At 43.4% G+C, this 25,844-nt stretch overlaps 1 protein-coding gene across 9 annotated transcripts in view; it reads right to left on the minus strand.

Annotated features, from left to right (window-relative positions):
- Nucleotides 1-25,844, minus strand: part of DLG2 (discs large MAGUK scaffold protein 2) — a 2,047,541-nt gene that overhangs the window by 944,564 nt on the left and 1,077,133 nt on the right. The window contains exon 1 of one of the 9 annotated variants that reach the window (XM_073612841.1): nt 6,749-7,462. The exons of 7 other annotated variants lie outside the window; for them this stretch is intronic. In XM_073612841.1, the coding sequence (XP_073468942.1) occupies nt 6,749-6,826 (78 nt within the window). In that variant the 5' untranslated portion in view covers nt 6,827-7,462. Of the gene's footprint in view, nt 1-6,748; nt 7,463-25,844 lie in introns of those variants that run through there. One more of the 9 variants, XM_073612845.1, reaches the window with a different exon arrangement.

The following is a 25,844-nucleotide window of genomic DNA, read 5'->3' on the forward strand; positions in this document are numbered from 1 at the left end:
GTGTATATATAGGATGGGAATCTCAGTAGGATTGCTATGGTAACCAGTTGTATTATCCATCAGTGAAATTGGCTTTGAGGTGGAAATAAGAGAGGAAAGGGGTCCCTTGATGGTTTTTCTATGGGGTCCCATCACACATAGAGCCGAAAACTGCATGTCATTTTTACCGTGTATTTTTCATGCCTCCTTGGAACTCTTCAAACTCACTGATTAAAGAAAAGGCTTCTTTTTTAGCATGGATTTACATCAGATGAACTGCTACCTGGAAATCAGGAAAACGTGACCTGTTTGGGCTCAGCTACCCATGAGATCTGCAGTCACTCTGCTGAAGCTCCACGGCTGGTTTTAGTAACATAATCGTCCTGCTAAATGTGCAAAAGATGGATTGAGGAAGAATGTTAGCATAGCTCCCAACTGTCCCTGATTTGGAGGAACTGTCCCTGATTTCGAGGGACTGTCCCTGATTTGGAGCAATGTCCCTCCATCCATCATTCCTCCTCATTTGTCCCTCATGTTGGTCTGATCTACCCTGTTTCCCCCGAAAATAAGACCTAGCGTGATTGTCGGTGATGGCTGCAATATAAGCCCTACCCCCCAAATAAGCCCTACCCTGAAAATAAGACCTACAAGGACTTTAACTAGGGCTTATTTGGGGGGTAGGGCTTATATTGCAGCCATCACCGACAATCACGCTAGGTCTTATTTTCGGGGAAACAGGGTATATAGATGTATATAAAATGCACTTTTTATCTTTCAAAAAGTGTTTCCCAGTGCTAAACCTTTCATCCAAATTCTAAATTGCTGCATTTGTACATTTTAAAGCCAATATAAAGGAATATTGGTGGTAAAACAAGCCCTTGTGGATTTGATTACATTTTTTTTTTGGGTTAATTCTCCTTTAAGGGGGTGTGGCAATGGGCGTGTCCTATGCCTACATACGTTTGACAGTAGGTGTCCCTCATTCACATCTCAAAATGTTGGGAGGTATGGGTTATGGTGAAAATGGGCTACAAGAACTAAAAAAAAATACTCCACTGAACTGGGATAAATGGGAACACTTAAAAAGATGAGAGAGGCCTGTAATTGTCATCATAGGTATACCTCAACTACCCTGTTTCCCCGAAAATAAGACCTAGTGTGATTGTCGGTGATGGCTGCAATATAAGCCCTACCCCCCAAATAAGCCCTAGTTAAAGTCCTTGTAGGTCTTATTTACAGGGTAGGGCTTATTTGGGGGGTAGGGCTTATATTGCAGCCATCACTGACAATCACGCTAGGTCTTATTTTCGGGGAAACAGGGTATGAGAGACAAAATGTGGAAACAAATCCAGACAATCACATTGTCTGATTTTTGAAAGAATTTATTTGCAAATTATGGTGGAAAATAAGTATTTGGTCACCTACAAACAAGCAAGATTTCTGGCTCTCACAGACCTGTATCTTCTTCTTTAAGAGGCTCCTCTGTCCTCCACTCATTACCTGTATTAATGTATCTAACTTAGCGAGATGTATTAACGTACATTGCATTAGAGTGGTTGTAAACCCTTACATATACCCAATAAAGTAACTGGCCTCAGGGGCAGGGGCGGCCCATCCATTAAGGACACACAGGTGCCGCCTCCCCTTTCCATCACCGCGGCCATCCCCTATTCATGCGTCTGGCCCCTTTCAGGATGCCGGGCGCCTGAATTACAGCGGCGGGGGTGGGTTTTTTTTTTTTAAGCACCTGATTAGAACCATAGGCTCTAATAGGCTTCAAAATAGGGTGGTCTCGGAGACGCAGAGCATTGCGCTCAGAGCCCACCCGGGTGTGTTAGAAAAGCAAATGAATATTCCCTTTTCTAACGCTGAATCGCCTCTCCGCCAATCAGGAAGCGCGGGTCTGTTTCCCAATTGGCTGAAACAGGCGACCCTATTGGACGCCTAGGAGGAGGAGGAGGAGGGAGATGAACGGCGGAAGCCGCCGTGTTCCACAGGAGGAGGAAGAGAGAAACCTGCCTGCTCGTCAGACACGCTACCCGCCTGCTTCCTAGATGGGGTAAGTGCGGGGCTTTGATGGGTGTTGGGGGAGCTGTGGCTGTTTGCCCCCCCCCCCCCCAAAAGAAAAAAAAAACACCAGCCGCCACTGCTGAGGAGATACACAGAGATTAAACTAATCCTCCTACATAAGTTGTACCTGTTTATCTGCAGTCTTTTCTTCTCTGAGCTTTCAGGGGGGGGGGGTTGAAATTACACTCTGCAGAGCTCAGTGAGGAGAGCTCTGAGAGCTGATTGGAGGGAAGGGGCACACACCCCACTTCACACGGCACACAGGAACAGAGCTGAGGCTGTCAATCACAGGTTGTGGGCTGGAAATCCCTCCTCTGTCACCTTTGTACCTCTAGGTGTCAGGAAAACTTGTCAGAAGTGATTCATGGTGATAGCAGAGGAATGAAGCAGCAGACAGAAATGACACTTAGGGGTTAATTTACTAAACACAAATAGACTGTGCACTTTGCAAGTGCAATTGCTCCAGAGCTTAGTAAATGAAGTAAAGCTGCATTTGGCAGAGAATACCCAATTACGTGCAAGAAACTATAAAAAAAAAAATAAAGAAAGAAAAACAGCATTTTTGCTTGCATGTGATTGGATGATGGAAGTCAGCAGAGCTTCTACTCATTTACTCTGAAGCAACTTTTCTATTTGCACAGTCTATTTGCCTTTAGTAAATCAACTTCTACTGTGTTTAGTGTCATTTCTGTCTGCTGCTTCATTCCTCTGCTATCACCATGAATCACTTCTGACAAGTTTTCCTGACACTTAAAGGTAACTAGAGGTAAAAAGAGGAGGGATTTCCAGCCCACAACCTGTGATTGACAGCCTCAGCTCTGTTCCTGTGTGCTGTGTGAGGTGGGGTGTGTGCTCCTTCCCTCCAATCAGCTCTCAGAGCTCTTCTCACTGAGCTCTGCAGAGTGTAATTTCATATCTCCACCCCACCCCCCCCCTGCTCTCTGAAAGCTCAGAGAAGAGAAGACTGCAGATAAACAGGTACACACTAGTATAGAGGGATATGCTTTGTTCGTATTTCATGTCTGAGGTTTACAACCACTTTAAGGCAGTCCATGGAATGGGCATTCGACACACGGAAATGCCCTAAAAACTGGACGTGTCACAATTTTTTGCCGCAGTACACTATGGTTCATTGGCATGTATTACAATGCATGGGGATTACATTAGTGGGTGGGGATGCTGGTCAAAAATGAATGACACACAACACAGCAACACATATAACCCGCACACTACAGGCGCACAATCCCACAACGCATGGATGGAAATGGGCGCTAAGGGTAGTTAACTTACTAGAGTAACTTTTTCAGATAAAAGTGCCTATAATATTTCATGCTGTAAAACCATCAATACTAGAAATGCACCAAAATTTTGGTGGCTGAAACATATCGGCCGAAAATGGTGTCATCGGCATTTCACCGATAAGAGAAAAAGGTGCCGATAATGGCACAGAAAACGCACGCGATCTTGCCGCAATTTCACCACGATGTTACCATCGTGCCTATGGTGTGTTTTTTTCGTAAGTCATGTAACTCACAAACCTCATAAAAAATTTAACTTTATTGATGTGTTGTTGCTGAGTTTTCAATGCATTTCAACGGGGAGGTGCGTTTTGTGGTGTGGCTTTTTTAACTGGCAAAAATGCATCAAGCAGGATTTATAACACACGCAATGGAAGCGCAAAGGACCAGTCTGAAGACCAGAGGCGTCGCTAGGGGGTGGCTTTTGGGGCTATAGCCCTGAATCTGGGGCCCATAGCCCCGAGTCTCTGCAGGGGTCCCCAAGGGGAGGGGAGGCTCTCTGGGGACCCTGATTTTAAGGGGGGGCTCTCTGGGGACCCTGATTTTGAAGGGGGCTCTCTGGGGACCCTGATTTAAGGGGGAGGCTCTCTGGGGACCCTGATTTAAGGGGGAGGCTCTCTGGGGACTCTAATGTAAGGGGGGGCTCTCTGGGGACCCCAATGTAAGGGGGGGCTCTCTGGGGACCCTGATGCAAGGGGGGGGTTCTCTGGGGACCCTGATGTAAGTGAGGGGCTCTCTGATGTAAGGGGGAGGCTCTCTGGGGACCCTGATGTAAGTGGGGGGCTCTCTGGGGACCCTGATGTAAGGGGGAGGCTCTCTGGGGACCCTGATGTAAGGGGGAGGCTCTCTGGGGACCCTGATGTAAGTGGGGGGCTCTCTGGGGACCCTGATGTAAGTGGGGGGCTCTCTGGGGACCCTGATGTAAGGGGGGGGGGGGTTTCTGGGGACTCTGATGTAAGTGGGGGGCTCTCTGGGGACCCTGATGTAAGGGGGGGCTCTCTGGGGACCCTGATGTAAGGGGGGGCTCTCTGGGGACCCTGATGTAAGTGGGGGGCTCTCTGGGGATATACACACACACACACGTATATTACTGTATATACATGTGTATGCCCACCCAAGCGTATGACTTTCTTTACTATGCTGCTATGGGCTCTAGCCCCAAATCTTTTGTAGACCTAGCGATGCCCCTGATGAAGACATACAGAGAATTTAAAGGGATGGGATGCATTTTTCTTGAGATTTTCTTGCTCTAAAGGTTCCAATAATGGCCGGCAAAAAATTCATATTCACTTGCTTTCATGATATTAATTAAAAAGTTGAATATAATACAATTATATATATATATATATATATTTTTTTTTTTAATATACAATTGTATTATATTCAACTTTTTAATTAATATCATGACTGTATAGGAATATGTAAAAAAAAAATATATATATATGATTGTATTAGATTCAACTTTTTAATTAATATCATGAATCATTAATATCACTAATATATATATATTTTTTTTTGAAAGGAAAGGAAAGGAAAGGAAAGGAAGATATATATATATATATATATATATATATGTATTCTAATATATTCAACTTTTTAATGAATATCATGAATCATTAATATGACTTATATCATTTATATATATATATTTTAATATTCAGTTGTATTATATTCAATGCTTTAATTAAAATCATGAACGTATATGAATATGTAAAAAAAAAAGAAGTATATATATATATATACATATACACACACACACACACACACACACATACACACACACTTTTTTTTTTACTGCCATTTTTGGTTTCAGTTTTCGTCCAAGTGAATGGCGGATTTTCAGTTTCGGCACCAAAATTTCCATTCGGGGCACCTCTACATACCTAATAAATATAGCAAAGCAAAGATTCACAATTTTTATTTTTTTTTCTACAGCCGATTCCTTTTCTACCAATTCAAAAAACAACCATGCCAAGCTTCAGAATCCCGAACACCGAATACCACTCAGCAACCTCCGTCGGCTGGACATGAAGACGTGGCACTGACATTAGAATTATAGGGCATACAGACAGACAGACAGACAGACAGACAGACAGACAGACAGACAGACAGACAGACAGAAGAGGCTCTACTAGGTAAAAGAAAAGTGCAACTGCTGCAACCAAACAGCAATAATCTCCCCTTTGCTCTGATGAATGATTAGAATAGAGCTGGGGGGTTATTATTGTCGTTTTATACTTTGGTTTATTATTGCACTTTTGCACATCACTACGGCTAGTATTGTCCATACTAGCAGCAAAAATACCAAGCACTGTCATGCAACAAAGTAACGCCTTTACATTGCCGTCCGCCTGTTCTGCAGAGCACGGGACCCCCTTCTCAATGCAACTTTCTGCTACAGAGTCAGAGATTTAGGGCCAATCCACATCACATGCAGTCCAGTGCATTTTTTTTCTGCATCAAAAACGCATGGAAAGTAGGTTAGATGGTTTTCAATGGCATAGTTCACACCAGTGCGTTCCAGTTCCGGGAAAAGAAAGTAGAACATGCTGCATTTTTTCTGCACTGGACTGTACTGGAATGCTGTAAAACGCATCAAAAATGCACTGGAACGCACCCGAACGCACCTAAATGCAATAAAAACGCACTGCAACACACTTGTCCTTATTTAAAAATAAGCACTGGACTGCATCAAAAATGCACCAAAAACGCACTGGAACGCATCAAAAACGCGCATGCAAAAAAAGCACCTGGAACGCATCCGGACTGCGTTTCTATGGTGTGGACTGGCCCTAAGAAAAAAAAAGGGGCAAAAACACACTGGAACACACATGTCCTTATTTAAAATGAAGAAAGAAAGAGGGGCAAAAATGCACCGGACTGCACCAAAAACGCATCAAAAACGCGCATGCAGAACAGCATCTGGAACATATCCGGACTGCGTTTCTATGGTGTGAACTGGCCCTTAAGGTAAGGAAAAAAGAGCAGTAAAAAGTAAAAAGCACCGGACTGCATCAAAAACGCACCAGAAACACATAAAAACGCACTGGAACGCATCAAAAAAACATGTCAAAATGGCGCATGCAGAACAGCACCCTGGAACACATCCAGACTGCGCTTCTATGGTGTGAAGTGGCCCCTTAAAGAGAAATGACACATTTTCCACTGCTGGTTACTCTACATAAAAGCAATGCCCACATCCTCACAGCCCCGCTCTCTATAACGGAGCTTCACATGTGACAGACGATCCTTCAAAGAAGGTGAATGTCAACAAGTAAGTGAATGTAAACATGCTTGGGACAAACATAGATCTATAGTCAGACCCATAAAATAGAGGAGGCAGACTCGATCGTTCTTTTTTTTGTTCTGCCGTCTCTCTCCTACGTCTCTGATTTTCGTACCTTTTGAAGTTTGGCTTTTCTGGCGTTGTGGACGAAGCGACGTCCGAGTTTCTTGGCGTACCAGATGGAGGCGAACATGTTCTTCGGACAGGGAGATCCCCGGTGGTGGAGGGTTTTCGGACAGGGAGATCCCCGGTGGTGGAGGGTTTTCGGACAGGGAGATCCCCGGTGGTGGAGGGTTTTCGGACAGGGAGATCCCCGGTGGTGGAGGGTTTTCGGACAGGGAGATCCCCGGTGGTGGAGGGTTTTCGGACAGGGAGATCCCCGGTGGTGGAGGGTTTTCGGACAGGGAGATCCCCGGTGGTGGAGGGTTTTCGGACAGGGAGATCCCCGGTGGTGGAGGGTTTTCGGACAGGGAGATCCCCGGTGGTGGAGGGTTTTCGGACAGGGAGATCCCCGGTGGTGGAGGGTTTTCCAAGGTCTCTCTTTCTCTTCTGCTCCCGGGAAAAAATTGTCAAAATAAAGAGACGCAGCTCGGATCTCTCCCAGCCAGGAGAAGAAGAATGGAGTGCGTGGGAAGGCAGAGATAGGCAGGCTGCAGGTAGATTTACATATTATTAGCAGAGGGGGGCTCCTCTCCGCCGGTGAAGAGTCTTGTGCCTTATGCTTGTCTGCAGCTCTCCGACTGACTACATGTGTGTGTCAGCTGGCTGGGAGGGGGCACCGGCTGCTTAGGATGCTGTCATTTCACCCCTCTGCTCCTTAGGATGTCTTCTATATATACGTGTCAGACACCGTCATGACAGGAGCAATGGGTGTGCACTGCTAACAAGGGTATGGGGGGGCTCTGCCCACCATTCTGCAGGACTCAGATCTGATAACCCTGTGCTATTGACTGCTATTTTATTACAGCAGTATAACACAACACGCTTTACAGGAAGATATTCTATTTTAACCACTTGCCGCCCGCCATATAGCAAAATGATGTCGGCAAAGTGGTTGCGATATCCTGACCGGACGTCATATGACGTGGTCAGGATAACAAGCCGCTGCGCGCCCCCAGGGTTGTGAGTAGAGGAGAGCTGATCGGCTGCTCTCCTGACGGGGGGGGGGGAGTCTGTGCTGATTGTTTATCAGCACAGCCCCCCCTCGGATGCCCACCCAGGACCACCAGGATGCCGCCAGGACCACCAGGGATGGCCACCACACTGGACTACCAGTTATGCCACCCTAGACCACCAGGGAAATGCCAATCAGTGCCCAGGCAGCTGCCAATCAGTGCCAATGAAAAATGCCTGCCAGTGCCAGTGCCACCAGTGATGACTATCAGTGAAATCTCTCAGTGCCGCCTTTCAGTGCCCATCAGTGCCACCTATCAGTGCACAGCAGTCCTGTCTATCAGTGCCACCCATAAGTACCCATCAGTGCAGCCTATCTGTGCCCACCAGTGTCGCCTATCATTGCCCATCAGTGCCCACCAGTGCCACCAATGAATGCCCATCAGTGCCGCCTATCAATGCGCATCAGTGCCACCTATCAGTGCTTCCTATCAGTGCCCATCAGTGCCCATCGTCAGTGCCCATCAGTGCCATCTCATTGGTGCCGCCTCATCGGCGCCGCCTTATCAGTGCCCATCAGTGCAGCTTATCAGTGGCCATCAGTGCCAACCAGTGTCACCTATTAGTGCCCACCAGTGTCGCCTATCATTGCCCATCAGTGCCCACCAGTGCCACCAATGAGTGCCCATTAGTGCCACCTAGCAATGCCCATCAGTGCCACATATCAGTGCCACCAATCAGTGCTGCCTATCAGTGCCCATCGTCAATGCCCATCAGTGCCATCTCATTGGTGCCACCTCATCAGTGCAGCTTATCAGTGCCCATCAGTGAAGGAGAAAACGTACTTATTTACAAAATTTTATAGCAAAAACAAAGAAAAACGTTTTAATTTTCAAAATTTTTGGTCTTTTTTTATTCGTTTAGCAAAAATTAAAAACCGCAGAGGTGATCAAATACCACCAGAAGAAAGCTCTATTTGAGAGAACAAAATGCTAAAAATGTAGTTTGGGTACAGTGTAGCATGACCGCGCAATTGTCATTTAAAAAGTGACAGCACTGAAAGCGCAAAATTGGCCTGGGCAGGAAGGTGCAAAAGTGCCCCGGTATTGAAGTGGTTAAAAATGTAACTCCAGTTACATTTTTTTTTTTTTTCATAAAGAAAAAAATGAAAAAATTAAAAGTTCTACTCGCCCACGCACCCCACCTCTATATCTGCCTTTATTAACCTGGAGTAACCCTTGAAAAAAAAATATTTTTTCTCAGGGAATGCCTGCTAAATACAGTAAAACCTCGGATCGCGAGCAGAATTCATCCTAGAAACATGCTTGTAATCCAAAGCACTCGTATATCAAAGTAAATTTCCCAACAAATGGAAACCTCCACAAAGGGCATTAGAAGCAAAATCCAGCAGGAGCTACAGAGCAAAAAGAGAAAAGAAACATGCTTGCAATCCAAAGCACTTGTATATCAAAGCAAATTTCCCCATAAGAAATAATGGAAACTCTAATGATTTGTTCCACAACCATTTATTCATAAATCCTTCAGTTTATAGTCCATATAAAAAGATTATAGCAATGTGACCAGGTTGTGTAACCATAAAATGTCCATCCACAAATGGAAGCCTCCACAAAGGGGATTAGAAGCAAAATCCAGCAGGAGCTACAGAGTATAAAAGAGAAGAGAGGCGCCTCTAAGTGTAGCAATATGGTTACATTTAATGAAGTTAGAACATTTAACAACTCACATGGTTGATGATTAAAAGAGGCACATCTAAATATGCAGGCATCTGGGGTAAAGCTGTCCACATAGACCAGGGGTCTCCAAACTTTCTAAGCAAAGGGCCAGTTTATTGTCCTTCAGACTTTCGGAGCCTGGACTGTGGCCATTGGGCGTAGAAGACACCCCAACATGAACAAGTGCCTCATCATTGGTTTTAATGAGAGAGGAATAGTGCCCCATTGTTGGCATCAATGGATGAATAGTCTCACATTTATGGTGCCAGCAGGAGGAATGGTGCTCCATCATTGGTGTCAGTTGGTGAAATAGTGCTCCAAGGGCCAGATAAAGGCTAGCAAAGGGCCACCACACCTAGTCCCCGGGCCACAGTTTGGAAACCACTGACATAGACCATCCCCCGCACCGCCGTCAGTCTGCAATTATGACCGGGAAGACTACCCTGCATTAGAGCGATCTGAAAGCGAGGCTTGAAGCGCTCGTGGAGTGCAACGTGGAAGGGACGACTTTGATGGCAATGAGGAGGATGGTGTATGTGGACATCTTTACCCCGGATGCCTCCACACTTATGCCTGTTTTAATCATCAACCATGTGAGTTGCTAAATGTTGTACCTTCATTAAATGTAACCATATTGCTACACTTAGAGGCACCTCTCTTCTCTTTTATACTCAGTTGTGACATGACGCTACTCGTATATTAAGACATCGCTTGTATATCAAGTAAAATTTATTTAAAAATGTTGCTTGTCTTGCAAAACGCTCTCAAACCAAGTTACTCTCAAACCAAGGTTTTACTGTATACTATATCTATAGCTCACTGTAGATTGAAGCCCAACTCTGGGCAACTTATCTGAACGAAAACACTGTTAGAAATTCATTTGAGATAAATCCTGCTTCGTAAGACATGCGCCAAGTCATCAAATGTCCTGGGAATTTTTGAGCGAGTTTGGGGTGGAGGAACTTGACAGGCCTGCACAGAGTCCTGACCTCAACACCTTTTGGGATGAATTAGAGCGGAGACTGCGAGCCAGGCCTTCTCGCCCAACATCAGTGCCTGACCTCACAAATGGGCTTCTGGAAAGAATGGTCGAACCTTCCCATAGAAACACTCCTAAACCTTGTGGACAGCCTTCCCAGAAGAGTTGAAGCTGTTATAGCTGCAACGGGTGGGCCAACTCAATATTGAACCCTACGGACTAAGACTGGGGTGCCATTTAAAAAAAAAAAATATCAATACACACCAAACTGAGCATGTGCAGAGTGACTCCAAAGCCTCTGTCTTATAATGAGATGTATTATGGACAATGGAAGAAGGGGAGGATCAGAGAAGACAGGGTCAAACAGCCTTTTCTCTTTCGTTTATCGACGGACACAGGGCCTCCTTAATCTTGAGGGTGGGTGGGGTGCTGTGTCCGCCGATGAACTCAAAGAAATGGATTTTACGACAGGGTAATGCCGCCAACTCCGAAACCCTGCGGGCTGAGGTAATAGCCACCAAGAATGCCACCTCCTGGGACAATGTAATAAGGGAATCTACTGAATATTCTCGAATGGAGGTTTCTGGAGAACCAGTAGTACTAAGTTTAAATCCCAGACGGAGCCACATGCTGGACTCCTTGAACGAAGGTACGAAATAAAGAGTGAGTGGCTAGGGGTTGCTGAAAGAAGACTACTAAGGCAGACACCGGGCACTTGATGGTATTCAAGGCCAACTTCTGCTCAACGCCCGTTGAAGAAAAGCTAAGATCCAAGCCACAGAAAAGGATCGAGGATGAACGCGCGAGATTGCCACGAGCCTCAGTTACTTCCTGTTGAACTGAACCTGCTGAAGGGGCCGACGTTTGAGAAGAAAAACTGCTAACCTGGTCAGCATTTACTCCAGACTCAGACCCAGGTAACCAAAATTTCCTGGACGGGGCTAGAGGGGGCCTTGGGTAGTTTGGACGTCACCCGAACCTTTATGCCATGTACACACGACCGGACTTTGCGGCAGAAAAGGTCAGACTGAATCATTCCGTTGGACATTCCGATCATGTGTGGGCTTCATCGGACCTTCTCTTTTGAAAATTCTGACGGACCTAGAAATAGAACATGTTTCAAAACTTTCCAACAGACTCAATCCCTAGCGAGAAAACCGTTCATCTGTATGCTAGTCCAACAGACCAAAAACGACGCAAGGGCAGTTATTGGCTATTGAATTTCTTTTTTCTAGTCCCGTCATATGTCATCGTGTTTTAAACGATCGGACTTTGGTGTGATCGTGTGTAGGCAAGTCCGTTTCAGCGGAACTCCGTCGGAAAGACCGTCAGAGTCTACTCTGACGAAAAGTCCGCTCGTGTGTACACGGCTTAACAGGAATTATACCGGCACGAGGAGACACAGGGCCCCCGAAGTGGACGAAATTTGTCCCCCTTCTTTGGTACCCCCAAAAGGTTCAATTCGTTGACCCTTGATGCTCACAAAGGAAGTCCATGAATCTGGAAGCCAGCGAAGATGTCCCCCCACTCCAGCAATGGGTGAGGGCAGACCTTCATGCTGAAGGAGTCTTGTCAGTGGATCCGGAGAAGCATGCTCTAGGCTTACCAGACCAAGATTGCCTGAAACTTCCCGGGGAAGACTTGAGAGATCTGTTTCCTTTATCTGCAGTCCCGGGAGCCCGGAAGAATCTCTTATGGGCTGAGAAGGAAGGCCACCGTCTGCAACGAGGCTCCTTCCCTTTCCTAGCTTGAGGCAGAAAAGTACTCTACCCCTCTGTGACACCCTTAATGATGTCATTCAGGGTAGCCCCAAACAGCCAGTCGCCTTGAAAGGGCAGATAAATTAGAGCTTTCTTAGAGGCTTGGTCTGCCGACCAATTCTTAAGCCACAGCACACATCTAATCAGCACTGCTGAAACAGAAAGCTTGGACAGCACAGGAGCTGCATCCAAGGCTGCATCACAATATACTGCAGCCCATGGACCAACTGGTCCGCTAAATCAACATAAGCAGTGGGAACGATCTGGTAAAGAGTCTACAACAGTATATGAGGCAATAAATATATATATATATATATATATATATATATATATATATATATATATATATATACACACACACAATATTCCAGTGTGGTTGTACAGTGAGTCAGACTGGGGTTCTCGGTCACCCTGTGCCCCTAATAGACACAGGGTGACTTACATATAGGAGGGGCTAGGGGGGCTGAACAAGGAGATTCCAGTGTTCTTCAAGGTAAGCTGGGTTCCACAAGTCCCCCGCCCAAAGTGACTCCCATAACAACTAGTATACCACAACCATGTGCATTGCCAACAGTTACAAGGTGCTTGCAGAGAGGCCCCATTTACTTAAATGGGTCGTGTTTGGCGGGCTTTTCACCTGCCAGAAGCGACAAGTGGTATCATTCTTGCCGCTGCTGCAACATGTGTACATGCCTAGCTGCTGCCTCTGAAGCTAATCAGGGAATGGTTGGAGGGCTGTAAAAATGGGGGGGGGGGGGGGGGTTCAACTGCAGGGTTTTACTGCCCCACAACTGTTAATGTGAAGAAGTTCTTAGGAAATGCTTCTGTCTACCTGCAAAAGACTGATGGCATTATCTCACCTTGGCAAAGTCCACTGGACTGGAACCTATTTTTTTTTTAAGTTTCTCATAGGTCCATTTAAAGTATAACTACCTTAAGTAAATATTCAGTGATAAATGATGCACAAATACACTACCACTTTCGACCTTATAACTATTACTTGTATGGTTAGTAATGTCTGGTCTTATTTAATCTAAACAAATGATGGGGGGCCACACATACCATGAGAAATGCCTGAAACCAACATTTGACCAAGATGTCCAGGTATGGCCTATGCTCCTCTTCATAGCCTTGAAGACTAGTCATTGGGAAAGACGTCTAGATCCTCCATGCTCCATCCTCCATCAGAAGAAAAAAGCATCAGCACTTGCGGATTATGTATTCTCAAGTGTTGCTGGACTGAATTGCAAGTATAGTTGTGTATATACAGTACGGTATATAAATCAGTAAAGTCTCACATAATTTTTTTTTGCAAGAAAACTACTTATAACCCCCAAACTTTACATATTTTTTTAAGTGGAAGCCCTAGAGAGTAAAAGGGTGGGTGTTGCATATTTTTATGTCATACTTTAAATGTGCAGCGGCTTTTCAAAAGCAATTTTTTAGCAAAAGTATATTTTAATGAATTGTAATGCACAAAAACACAACATAACATACATTTTTTTTGGTAAAACATACAAGATGATGTTGCTCCAAGTAAATAGGTACTAAAAATGTACGCCCATGGAATGGCGCCAAACGACGGTACCGAAAAATCTCAGGTGCTGCTTTAAAGGCCTTTACAAGTTACTAGTTTAGAGAAACACAGGAGGTTTGGTGCTAGAATTATTGCTCTTGCCCTAATGTCCGCGGCAATACCTCACATGTGTGGGGCGATTGGCGTTTACATATGCGCGCGGGACCGACGCATGCACGGGGGGGGGGGATGGGGACTCATTAAAACATTTTTTCTATCATTTATTTGAATTTTTTTTTGCACTGTAATTTTTACTTTTTTTAATCAACTTTAATGAACAACATCCCATGTGATAAAATGAAACGGAAACTGGAAGTGACAAAATCCTTGTTGCTTCTGATTTCTGACGTCTTACAGCAGGAGGAGTAACATCTGTTCCTTTCACTGTGTCTCAGGATGCTTCATCTTTACCGGGCTCTCGGATTGATTGGAAGGAGGTGGCAGGAGGGGGAAAGACCCACTTTCACCTGTAAAAGTAATCCAGCAGCTCTTTAGCAGCTTGGAATACTTTTACCAGCTTCAGAACTGCAAAAAAAAATCTCGATCATCGCTACAGCTGCAGTGATGACCGAGATATCACCCTTCCCATCCAAGGACGTACAAGTACGTCTTATGGACATGAAGTGGTTAATTGACTTCAGGAATATTCAAAATTACATAATACGCTAACCCTGATGAATAGAAGTGATTGAGCTCCCAATTCATGAAGGGGGTTGGCTTGCTTTTTCTACTACTGCTTTCTACTACTACTACTAAACCTACTTTTGTTTTTCAGTTTCTTTGTATACAGCATTAAAATACAAATGCATAAAAAAACAAAACGCTTTGGACTCTTTGACCAGTGTGGCGCTCTAACGGCTTCTTGCATAGTTTGCCTTTAAAAAGTCAACCTTACAAAGGGCGTGCTACTTGTAACAAATTTTGATTTAAGACAGTCACTACAACTACTGTATTCATTAGCCTTGGGCTAATTTAACCGCTTGCCAACCAGCCGCCGTCATAATACTGCGGCAGGTTGGGACAGCTGCGCGAATCACCGTAGGTGTACATCAGCCGCTATAAGAGCTCTGGGGGGGCACACGCATGCCTGCGGCGCGATGCCGGAGCCGATGTGTGTGGCCTGCGGCCACGATGTCCGCCGGCAGTCACTCCTCAATGTAAACAAACAGATCCCTGTTCTGACAGGGGAGGAGAGAAAGATCCGCTGTTCCTAGTGATCAGGATCTCTCTCTACTCCCTGTCATTACCCCCCCCCCCACAGTTAGGGAACATTTAGCCCCTTGAATGCCCCCCTAGTGTTAACCCCTTTCCTGCCAGTGACATTTATACAGTGATCAGTGGCTATTTTTAGCTCTGATCGCTGTATAAATGTCAATTGTCCAAAAAAAGTATCAAAAGTGTCCGATCTGCCTGTCACAATGTCGCAGTGCCCCTAAAAATCGCTGATCACCTCCATTACTAGTAAAAAAAAATGTATAATAAAATGGCATAAATATATCCCCTATTTTGTAGACGCTATAACTTTTGCGCAAACCAATCAATATACGCTTATTGCGATTTTTTTTTTACAAAAAATATGTAGAAGAATACATATTGGCCTAAACTGATGAAGAATTTTTTTTTTGGATATTTATTATAGCAGAAAGTAAAAAATATATATTTTTTTTTTTTTTCAAAACTGTCCCGTTTTTTCTTGTTTATATTAAAAAAAAATAAAAACCAGAAGTGATCAAATACCATCAAAAGAAAGCTCTATTTGTGGGAAAAAAAGGACATACATTTTGTTTGTGTACAATGTCAGTTAAAGCGACGCATTGCCGTATCGCAAAAAATGGCCTGGTCATTAAGGGGCAAATCCTTCCAGTCCTTAAATTAAAGTACACCTGTTGTCTAAGATTGTTACTTATCTGTTACAAGCAGCAAAAGAATTTACACTCACCATTCCATTATCTAGGGATCCCACCACAGGCCCACAACATTAGACAAGAAATGTTAGCTAAACAACGGGACCTGTTTTTTAGGCAAATCCAATGACTGTCCGAACTTGCAGTCCCAAGGTTTGTTAACTGAGATCATGTGGCCAGTGCACCAGCAAGTGATCTAGTGACTGCCAGCAAGGTAGCCTCAAGCAGTAGGGTATGCATTATATCGGGAGGATTATGAGGCCCTACAGCGAAGGATGGGGAACACCTGGCTAATATTCGGAAGAGTTTTAAAGGACATAGCCTCTCAACACATGCTCAGTGTCATGGCAAAGACCCCACTGACATTAAGGTTAGTGGAACCGACAAGTACATTCCTCACTGGCGGGGTAGTAATGTGAAAAGAGGGGTCTCTCAACTTGAAACTCAGTGGATATAGAAAATTAAGTCCTCCCACCTCTTTGGTCTCAATATAGATTGGGACCTGAATTGTTTTTATTACCAATAGTTGAGTTTTTTCACACTCTCCTGTCACTTTTATATTCTTTTAATTTTTTTTGTTTTTTTTTTATCTTCAATATTATTTTGTTTTTTTTTTTGTTTTTTTAATAATGCATTTTTTATTGAATTTTAGACCATACCAGATAAAAAGAGCAATATACAATAAAATAAAGACATAAAGAAACGGTCTAATAGACACATTACTTGCCAAGTAGGGCCTAGTAGCAGTAAGGAATTCCAGTTCAACAGTTATATAATACAAATTAAAGAAATTACAATTATTTTAATACATGTACCACTAAGTTAGCAGGACCGAGTGTCAAGTGTGCCAATCCACCCATGCCTTCCATTTTTTTTATCAAAGGAGGAGCAAGAGGCTATTATTTTGTTTTTTAATATAAACTATTACTATTTCAATATCTTTAACTTAATTTTGTATATTGTCAAATATGTTCTATGTGGTATTGGTCATTTGCAGCGTTGAAGTATACGGGTAGACAAGTTAACAGGTCTCCCCACAACCTCTTTTTTTCTATTTCCCATAGATTTTGCTGGGCTTTTATCTACAGAATGTTGTATGTACAGTATGTGATCTCTTTTTGGGTGTAATACTCCTTTTTGGCCACAATATGGAGTTGTTCAAAACTCTATTGTTAATTTAGTTTATATGGAATTTTGTTAGTTGGCTTATTTTTGGAATTGCTTTTTTTACATTGATTTTTTGAGAGCTATAGTATACCTTTTAATGCTTTTGGGCTCAAATATTGTTGATGCATTGCAATATTAGATGAGCTGTTGTGGGGAGGAGTCCCGCCTATTGCTTGCCTTTAGCTGTGTATAAAATGGATTGTTGGCATCACCAACCTATCAGAGTACCCTGAAGGCGTCCAGTATGACAAAACTAGTCGGGCAGGACCTTGGTTGTGACCGGGCGGTTAGCTTATAATTTTTACATGCTGTTCCTATTATGATCTTTGCAAGTATCTTTTTAATTAAATAAAGTGTTTTTATTAGAGTTAGTGACTATAGCTCCTCTACTTTCATCACCAACCTATCAGAGTACCCTGAAGAAGTCCAGTATGATGAAACTAGTCGGGCAGGACCTTGGTTGTGACTGGGCGGTTAGCTTATAATTTTTACATGCTGTTCCTATTATGATCTTTGCGAGTATCTTTTTAATTAAATAAAGTGCTTTTATTAGAGTTAGTTACTATAGCTCCTCTACTTTCATCACCAACCTATCAGAGTACCCTGAAGAAGTCCAGTATGACGAAACTAGTCGGGCAGAACCTTGGTTGTGACTCGGCGGATAGCTTATAATTTTTACCTGCTATTCGTATTATGATCTTTGCGAGTATCTTTTTAATTAAATAAAGTTCTTTTATTAGAGTTAGTGACTATAGCTCCACTACTTTATTCCATGTCACCTGGGGCCTAGATGGTATTATGATTGGTGGGGGTGCTAGCAAAATCATCCGAAAAGGGATCAAGCAAATTGAATAAACTGCTGGCGCAATCAGAGTGTTGTGGAGTGATGATATCCATCCTTATGGCAAGGTTACCTTGTCTCTCAGTTAAATGTACTCCATTTGAGAGGGCAAACTATAAGGTTCGGAGGTGGTGTGTACTTGTGGTGTTGAAGCACTGAAATCTACACAGTCTGCATAGTTGATTGTTAGCACTGGGATTTCACTCAACACATGGACTATGTTTTTAAGTGTTTTAGATTTACTGCATCTTTCACTACTGTGTTTTTTTTTTATATATTTGAGTGCAATTTTTTTTTGGTCACATGATATGTGGACTTCATATTGGCTGCACTTTCTTTCTATGTGTTTTATGTTTTCTTTTTTTTTTTTTTTTCTTTATACATATATTGTTTCTTTTATGTCACAAGGAAGTTATCTCATGTGGAGCAATTATTAGACATGGGCGCCGTCAATAAATTTGTTTTGTTTCGTTCCATTCCGTTTCGTATTAGAATTAATTCATATTTCGTAATTTGTGTCTGAAATTTCGTACGAAATACAAATTTTCGTTAGGTTTGTTAACTTTTCGTAACAATTACGAATGTTGGTTATGATGAATTTATCATTATGAGGGGCTCCCACCATTCCTGTGCTGTGCTGACTACCTGGATTTTTAACTTTTAGGTTTGTTAAATTTTCGTAACAATTACAAATGTTCGTTAGGAATTTGGATCCGAAATTAGTAAACGATATTTTGTATTTCATACAAAATTCGGAAGCATAGCAATTCGTATTTCGGATCCTCCCGAATGTACAAATTTACGGAAATTCGTACGAATTTGATTCGTATGAAACTAATCGCACATGTCTAGCAAATATTGGACCACATTCAATGTTACAAATTATAAAGCCATCCACAACTCTGCCCCCCAGCTACATCACTAATCTAATTTCAAAATATCATCCAAGCCGCTCTCTTTGGTCCTCCCAAGACTCCTGCTCTCCAGCTCCCTTGTCACCTCCTCCCATGCTCGCCTCCAGGACTCCTGAGCTTCTCCCATCCTTTGGAACTCTCTACCCCAAACTCTCAGACTATCTCCTAATTTATCCATCTTTTGATAATCCCTGAAAGCCCTTCTCTTTAAAGAAGCCTATCCTGCTTCTAACTAATCTAACAAGTAAAAGGCGCAATGCTCAGATACCTCAATATGACAATATATGGTTCATGATAGTCCAGCAGCAAGTGTCAAGGAAGGAATAGGTGAGTCTGTCAGGGCTGCCACCAGGGAGACCAGAAGCAAGTTCCAGTAAAACTAGGAAAAAGCAAGGAAAGGGTGCCTCTGAGTATATATCTGTCAGGGCGCCCTCAGCTGTCAGCTAATTGCCAGCTCCTATCTCTCCACAGTTACTCAGCTGTTGATGATCCTGCTCGTCAGTCCTGCCTACTTAAGCTGTCCAGCCCAGAGGATCTCTGCCTTCAGCTTAGTCAACATCACAGAGACGCTCGCCTGCATTCCTGTTAAAAGACTTGCTAGGCTGACATCCCTTCTAGCTCTAGATCCTGCTTGCTATTTTACTACACTCATCTCACAGAAAGTCCACTTTGCAGGGTATAGATTCCAGGGAGGATAAGGGTAGTGAAGCGCCAGAGCCTGTGACAAGCCGCGCTGCAGCTTCATGATTCCTGTCCGGTGTCCACAATGATGGGAAACGGCCATCTCCAATCACACCGGACGGGAATCATTAATTGTTTATGATATATACTCAAAAGAGTCCCTTTCCTTGTTTTTTGCTTCTAACTAATACACAGTGTTTTTACTTTCTCCATCAGCTCATCCCCAACAGTTATTACCGTTTGTATCACTTGACCCTCCCTCTTAGATTGTAACGAGCAGGGCCCTCTGATTCCTCTTGTACCAAATTGTATTGTAAATGTGCTGTCTGTCGTCATTTTGTAAAAGCGCTGAGCAAACTGTTGGTGCTATATACAGTATATATACACAGTATCTCACAAAAGTGAGTACACCCCTTACATTTTTAAAAATATTTTATCATATCTTTTCATGTGACAACACTTTTCATGTGACAACACTGACAAAATTACACTTTGCTACAATGTAACTAAAGTAGTGAGTGTACAGCTTGTATAACAGTGTAAATTTGCTGTCCCCTCAAAATAACTCAACACACATTTTCCCTCCCTGGTGTCCACCTGAGCTGGGCTACCAGGTGTGAGACATGACACCCCCAGCTGACCCCCACATCCCACCACCCCCATACGCCCCATTTGCCCTGCCTCAGTGATCAGGCTGCATTAATGGGCACTGGTGAGGCTGCATTTATGGGCACTGGTGAAGCTGCGTTTATGGACACTGGTGAGGCTACATTGATGGGCACTGGTGAGGCTGCATTGATGGGCACTGGTGAGGCTGCATTTATGGACACTGGTGAGGCTGAATTTATGGGCACTGGTGAGGCTGCATTGATGGGCACTGGTGAGGCTGCATTGATCAGGCTGCATTTATGGACACTGGTGAGGCTGCATTTGATGGACACAGGTAGGGCTGCGTTTATGGGCACTTGTGAGGCTGCATTTATGGGCACTGGTGAGGTTGCATTTATGGGCACTGGTGAGGCTGCATTAATAGGCTCCTGTGAGGCTGCATTTATGGACACTGGTGAGGCTGCATTTGATAGACACTGGTGAGGCTGCATTTATGGACACTGGTGAGGCTGCATTGATGGGCACTTGTGAGGCTGCATTTATGGGCACTGGTGCGGCTGCATTGATGGGCACTGGTGAGGCTGCATTTATGGGCACTGGTGAGGCTGCATTTATGGGCACTGATCAGGCTGTATTTATGGACACTGGTGAGGCTGCATTGATGGACACAGGTGAGCTTGCATTTATGGGCAGCTGACCCCCACATGTCACCCCCCCATATGCCCCATTTGCCCTGCCTCAGTGATCAGGCTGAATTAATGGGCACTGGTGAGGCTGCATTTATGGACACTGGTGAGGCTGAATTTATGGACACTGGTGAGGCTGAATTTATGTGCACTGGTGAGGCTGAATTAATGGGAACTGGTGAGGCTGAATTAATGGGAACTGGTGAGGCTGCGTTTATGGACACTGATGAGGCTACATTGATGGGCACTGGTGAGGCTGCATTGATGGGCACTAGGGAGGCTGCATTGATAGACATTGATCAGGCTGGATTTATGGACAATGGTGAGGCTGCATTTGATAGACACGGGTTGGGCTGCGTTTATGGGCACTGGTAAGGCTGCATTTATGGGCAATGGTGAGGCTGCATTAATAGGCTCCTGTGAGGCTGCATTTTTGGACACTGGTGAGGCTGCATTGATGGGCACTTGTGAGGCTGCATTTATGGGCACTGGTGCGGCTGCATTTATGGGCACTGGTGCGGCTGCATTTATGGGCACTGGTGAGGCTGCATTTATGGGCACTGGTGAGGCTGCATTTATGGGCACTGATCAGGCTGTATTTATGGACACTGGTAAGGCTGCATTGATGGACACAGCAAGGCTGCATTTATGGGCACTGGTGAGGCTGCATTTGATGATGATATTGCACTTGAACAAAAACCATCACAAAAACACTACACACAGATAAACCATGACACCTAAACAATAGAAATTACTTTCTCGAGACAGGGGTACTTAGGATATTTTTGTAGACCTGCAGGGGTACTTCGCTGTAAAAGGTTGAGAAACACTGGTTTAGGGCGCTAAAAAAGTTAAAATGAGTAACATGCTTAGATGATAGGACTTCTAAAATTAGTGATTAGGTGTGAGCATGTTTGTTGCTTTGTATTGTATTGGACAATTCAATGGACTGATTACCTCCAACGTTTTTTGCTTATTTTGAACTATTATCAGGACCACATTTAGACAGACTGCTGTGTAGGCACACCTAAACGATTAATTACTTTTGTATAATTTCCTTCACTCCCCTCGTGCCATTTGATTATCTCTATAGAATGTGCTGTAGAGGGAGAATAGAAGTTTCCTGAACTATAAGGAGTCTTCTAACTCCTCTCTACATCCCCCTTCCCCTATAATTCTGTTGTTGAATTTAGCAATGCATATCCAGAGAGAATATAAAAAATATAGGGAAAAAAAATGATGACAATCTGTGATTGGTGCTGCCTCCTTTGACTATGCTGCCTTAGGCTTGCCTAAATGTTAAATACAGCTCTAATTATTTTCAATAAAAGTATTTATTATTATTATTAATAATAATAATAATAATAATAATAACAACAATAGTAACAATTACTATTATTATTATTATCATCAGTGGTGTTATTTAAAAATATTTATTATTATTATTATTATTATTATTATTATTATTATTTAACAAGATTGTTTATTATAATTGTTTACTATTATTCAAAATAATAATAATCATTTTAATATGATTGTTATTAAAATTATCAACAGTATCATTTAAAAAAAATTATTATTATTATTAATATTATAGTTATTCCTATCAACTACTTTCAACATGATCATCAGTTAAACTAATATCCATAGGTAGGGAGGTCTACCCCACCTCCACCTAAAAACAGTACTTCAACCATCTCCAACAGATCATCCCCCACAGTTATAACCTCTTGTTTCACCTCCCCCCTCCCTTTAGATTGTAAGCTCCATGAGCAGGGCTCTCCTATTCTGTATTGAACTGTATTATAATTGTACTGTCTCCCATTATATTGTAAACTGTTGGCGCTATATAAATCCTGTATAATAATATTAATAATCAAACAAGTAAAAAATTTGACGCTCCCAACCCCTTCACATTATGTTAGATCTCTAATGCCGCCTACACACGTTCGGAATTTTCATCCAAGGTTTTTCTGATGGAATTCCGCTCAACCTTGTCTTGCATACACACGGTCACACAAAAGTTCTCTGAACTTTCGACCGCCAAGAACGCGGTGACGTACAACACGTACGATGGCACTAGAAAAGGGAAGTTCTATACGAAGCGCGCCACCCTTTGGGCTCCTTCTGCTAATCTCGTGTTCATCTCATTTTACCAGACCGAACGCTTCCGTCTCATACTTAATTCTGAGCATGCGTGTTTTTTTGCACGTCTGAATTGCATACAGACTAACGGAATTTCTGGAAAAATAGAGAACATGCTCTCAATCTTTTGCTGGCGGAAATTCGGCCAGCAAAAGTCCGATGGAGCATACACACGGTCGGAATTTACCACCAAAAGCTCACATCGGACTTTTGCTGGCAGAATTTCCGATCGTGTGTACGCGATATAAGTTTAAAAAAAACAACAAAGTGGTTGGCACTCTGTTTAAATCAAATGCAAGAGTAACTTTATTATTCCAGGCATGCAAACACAAAACCCCACCTAGGGCCGCCTCCTCACCCAAAACTGGGCTTAGCCATAGAGAGGTTGTCTAAGCCTAGTATTGAAAGGAGGAGGTCCCAGGTGGATCTTTGTGTTTGCCTGTCTGGAACAATAAAGCTACATTTGCATTGGACTTTAACGAAGTGCCGCCGGCTTTCTCTCTCTTTCTTTTGGATCCATATGTAATGATTGGTAAAATAAGACTAGTGATGCACCGAAGTCTCCAAAATGAAATGTGATGTGAAATAATTAATTCACACTTAGAAGACGAATAATTAATATTCATGTCTTATTGCCTGCATCAAATTAATTAAGTCTCATCACTATTCAGGCATCGTTACATAGGATCTTTGGAAGGAAATTTTAAACATGTGCTTCCCTTAAGATACCTGCTTTCATGGAAAGAAAAACTGGGTCATCTATGATGATTAAAATGTATACACATGTGTGCTCACATGTGGTGGTTGGTGGGGACAACCTAATTGGAATGTCCTCAAAACGGCTACTTTAGTGCTGTGCAGCTCTAAAGCTATCAGCGGCCAAAAAAAACAGTCCTTTTTTAAAGGAGTTAAAGGATGTCTAAACCCCAAGGAAGTGTAATATTGTAGCATATCAGTCCAGGACACTGGTGAGGCTGCATTTATGGACACTGGTGAGGCTGTGTTTATGGACACTGGTGAATTGATGGGCACTGGTGAAGCTGCATTCATGGGCACTGACCAGGCTGCATTTATGGAGACTGGTGAGGCTGCATTTAATGGACACAGGTGAGGTTGCATTTATGGACACTGGTGAGGTTGCATTTGATGGGCACTGGTGAGGCTGCATTTGATTGACACTGGTGAGGCTGCATTTATGGACACTGGTGAGGTTGCATTTGAAGGGCACTGGTGAGGCTGCATTGATGGGCACTGGTGAGGCTCCATTGATGGGCACTGATCAGGCTGCATTTTTGGCCACTGGTGAGGTTGCATTTGATGGGCACTGGTGAGGCTGCATTGATGGGCACTGGTGAGGCTCCATTGATGGGAACTGGTGAGGCTGCATTGGTGGGCACTGATGAGGCTGCATTTATGGACACTTGTGAGGCTGCATTGATGGACACTGGTGAGGCTGCATTGATGGACACTGATCAGGCTGCATTTATGGACACTGGTGAGGCTGCATTTGATGGACACAGGTGAGGCTGCATTTATGGATACTTCTGAGGCTGCATTTATGGACACTGGTGAGGCTGCATTGATGGGCACTAGTGAGGCTACATTTATGGGCACTGGTGAGGCTACATTTATGGGCACTGGTGAGGCTGCATTGATGGGCACTGATCAGGCTGCATTGATGGGCACTGATCAGGCTGCATTTATGGACACTGGTGAGGCTGCATTTGATGGACACAGTGAGGCTGCATTTGATGGACACTGGTGAGGCTGCATTTGATGATGATATTACACACAAACAAAAACCATCACAAACACACACAGAAATCATCACCAACACATACTGACATTACACACACACACAGAGAGGAACCATGACACTCAAACAATAGAAATTACTTTCTTGAGACAGGTGTACTTAGGACATTTTTGTAGACCTGCAGGGGTATTTCACCGTAAAAGGAAACACTGGTTTAGGACACCAGACTAGTTAAAATGGGTAACATGCTTAGATGATAGGACTTCTAAATTTAGTGGTCAGGTGTGAGCATGTTTGTTGCCTTGTATTGTATTGGACAATTCAACAGTACAGAGACTTGTTGATCCTACCAGAAATGCAGTGTCCTTGTCAATTTCTGTGAGGTGTGAACTGGAAGCAAAAACACTTATATGTATCTTATGTAAACTATTAATTCTCTCTCCATGTAATGGAGCTATGCAATGGCAGACATGTTTAAAGTCCATCCTGAGTGTCAATCATAGCTTCCTCCAGAGATACAGTTGAGTGAGTTAGTGTAGCCACCCAGGGAGAAGAAGTGTGATATTTACAGAACAATCAGTTGAAAATAAAAAACAAAGCCTTAAAAAAGAAAACAAATGCAGCTATCACATCCAAGGGCTGGTTTAAATACCATTTTAAAGTGGTTTTAAAGGTTCAGTATTTTTTACCTTTATGCATTCTATGGTTTATGGTAAAACACCTTCTGTGTGCAGCGGGGCCCCCAGCCCTCCCTAATACTCACCTGAGCTCCCTCTCGATCCAGCAATGTGCACGAGGGCCAAGCTTCTCCTCCTCTCTCATTCGTCATTGCCTGAGACAGCAGAGGAGCGATTAGCTCCTGCTACTTTTAATGACAGCCAGTGAGCCAATAAGGAGAGTATTTTGTTGCAGTAAGTGGGCTTAGAACCATATAGCAATATGGTGTGACCAAATCCCCATATTTTTGATAATGTATTTTTGAAAATTTTTAGGTGTTTTTATACTAGCCTTGCTGGAGGTGAATGTTTTTTTTTTGCATGTGTGCGCTGTAAAGTTTTCTTCCAATAAGGAGAGAGTGAGGGCGGGGCTCTCTGTGGCACGCTGTTTGTCTTATGGACCCATAGAGCGGGGCTTGCTATTGGGGGCACTGGCTGAAAAGGAGGAGCCTGGAGCGCAGACGAGGGACCCGAGAAGAGAAGGATCAGGGCTGCTCTGTGCAATATGCCTGCACAGAGCAGGTACTGTAAGTATGACATGTTTATTTATTTTTATTTTGTTTTTCAAAATTAGCCTTTAATGTCACTTTGAGCCCACTTTCCAAGAACCATAGGGTTCTGGTGCAAGCTG

Source organism: Aquarana catesbeiana, linkage group LG02 (assembly GCF_042186555.1).
Source record: "Aquarana catesbeiana isolate 2022-GZ linkage group LG02, ASM4218655v1, whole genome shotgun sequence".
NCBI classification, from domain to species: domain Eukaryota; kingdom Metazoa; phylum Chordata; class Amphibia; order Anura; family Ranidae; genus Aquarana; species Aquarana catesbeiana.